This window comes from Fukomys damarensis, unplaced genomic scaffold (genome assembly GCF_012274545.1).
Source record: "Fukomys damarensis isolate Sample0158 unplaced genomic scaffold, DMR_v1.0_HiC HiC_scaffold_33, whole genome shotgun sequence".
Lineage (NCBI taxonomy): Eukaryota > Metazoa > Chordata > Mammalia > Rodentia > Bathyergidae > Fukomys > Fukomys damarensis.
Genome location: NW_022900945.1, coordinates 18,814,915 through 18,816,096, shown reverse-complemented (window position 1 = coordinate 18,816,096; position 1,182 = coordinate 18,814,915). Strand labels below are relative to the sequence as shown.

General features: G+C 50.5%; 1 protein-coding gene across 1 annotated transcript in view; it reads left to right on the top strand.

Moving 5' to 3' along the window:
- The first annotated feature begins 895 nt into the window (after positions 1-895).
- The window catches only part of CUNH1orf52 (chromosome unknown C1orf52 homolog), a 6,573-nt gene continuing 6,286 nt past the window's right edge, over positions 896-1,182 (top strand). Inside the window, 1 exon segment of the mRNA XM_010636705.3 lies at positions 896-1,182. Coding sequence (XP_010635007.1) covers positions 935-1,182 — 248 coding nt within the window. The 5' untranslated portion in view covers positions 896-934.

Here is a 1,182-nt window from a genome sequence, read left to right as displayed (position 1 = left end):
TTTGTCAGTTTCTGCTCTAGAGTCTCGAATCATGACTTCTATTTTGCTCATCATCTCTCTGGCTAGCTGGGAAATTATTTCTGATTTGAATTTTTCTAGAGCCTGATTGATCAATTTTGTTACCTCCTGTGCTATGGGTCCAGGGAGTCCTGTTGGTTCACTATCAGACTTTTCATCCTCATTTGTCCTACTATTTGCTATTGGTGAACTGGATATCTGTTTTTGTGTCTTGCTTAAGTGTTTTCTCATTTTTATTTTTATTGTTGGGTTGTCACATGCGACTTTGTAACATCTTCTACAAAATGTGTTGCTGAAAGAGTATCATCTGTTGGGAAACACCAACCTAGAAGGTCAAATAAAGAGCAAAGAAGGCACGAAAGAGCCCGACAATGAGAAGCCAGAGTTTGGAGAATTCCTGAGAGGCAGGATGGCGTCCTGAGGAATGAGGCCAAGCAGGAAAGGCTTCCGTTTCTGACTCAGCGGGTCCACTACAACCAGAAGTCCTCCGTGACAGCAGAAGAAGCCACCCTGGGACTAATTTTTATTTGGAAAAGTGCCACAATGGAACCAAGAAGAAATCCAGTTCCCCTGGTACAGGCTAAAGCGAAATGACGGTAAAAGGACGAAATTCTTGGGTCTTCTATATCTTTAATAAATGCTTATTGAGTACTGAAAGCTTGGCTTGTACCGCTGGCTCAGGGCCTCCTGTCTCTTCAGGGCTCTTCAGGAAGGAGCTGAATGAAGAACCTTTTAGTTGGGAATTTTCAGACCCCAGAAGATCCTGTCCCTCAGCCTGGGAGTAGAAGCGTGACGCCGCCGCCAGGGGGCGCAAGCAGCGACCCGTTTGCAGGACTTGGGGCGAGGCCAACAGCGGGGCGGGTCCTGAGCGACTTCCGACTTCCGGTAGAGCCCGGAGTCGTAGCGCGTCGCCGTCATGGCAGCCGAGGAGAAGGACCCGCTGAGCTATTTCGCGGCGTACGGGAGCAGCAGTTCAGACTCTTCGGGCGAGGAGGATAACAGTGAGCAGGAAGACACGAACCGCAAGACCCCAGATCCGGCAAAGTCGTCGGGCGGCTGCGGGAACAAGGCGGAGAAGCGGCTGCCGGGACCGGACGAGCTGTTCCGGAGCGTGACTCGCCCAGCCTTTCTCTACAATCCGCTCAACAAGCAGATCGACTGGGA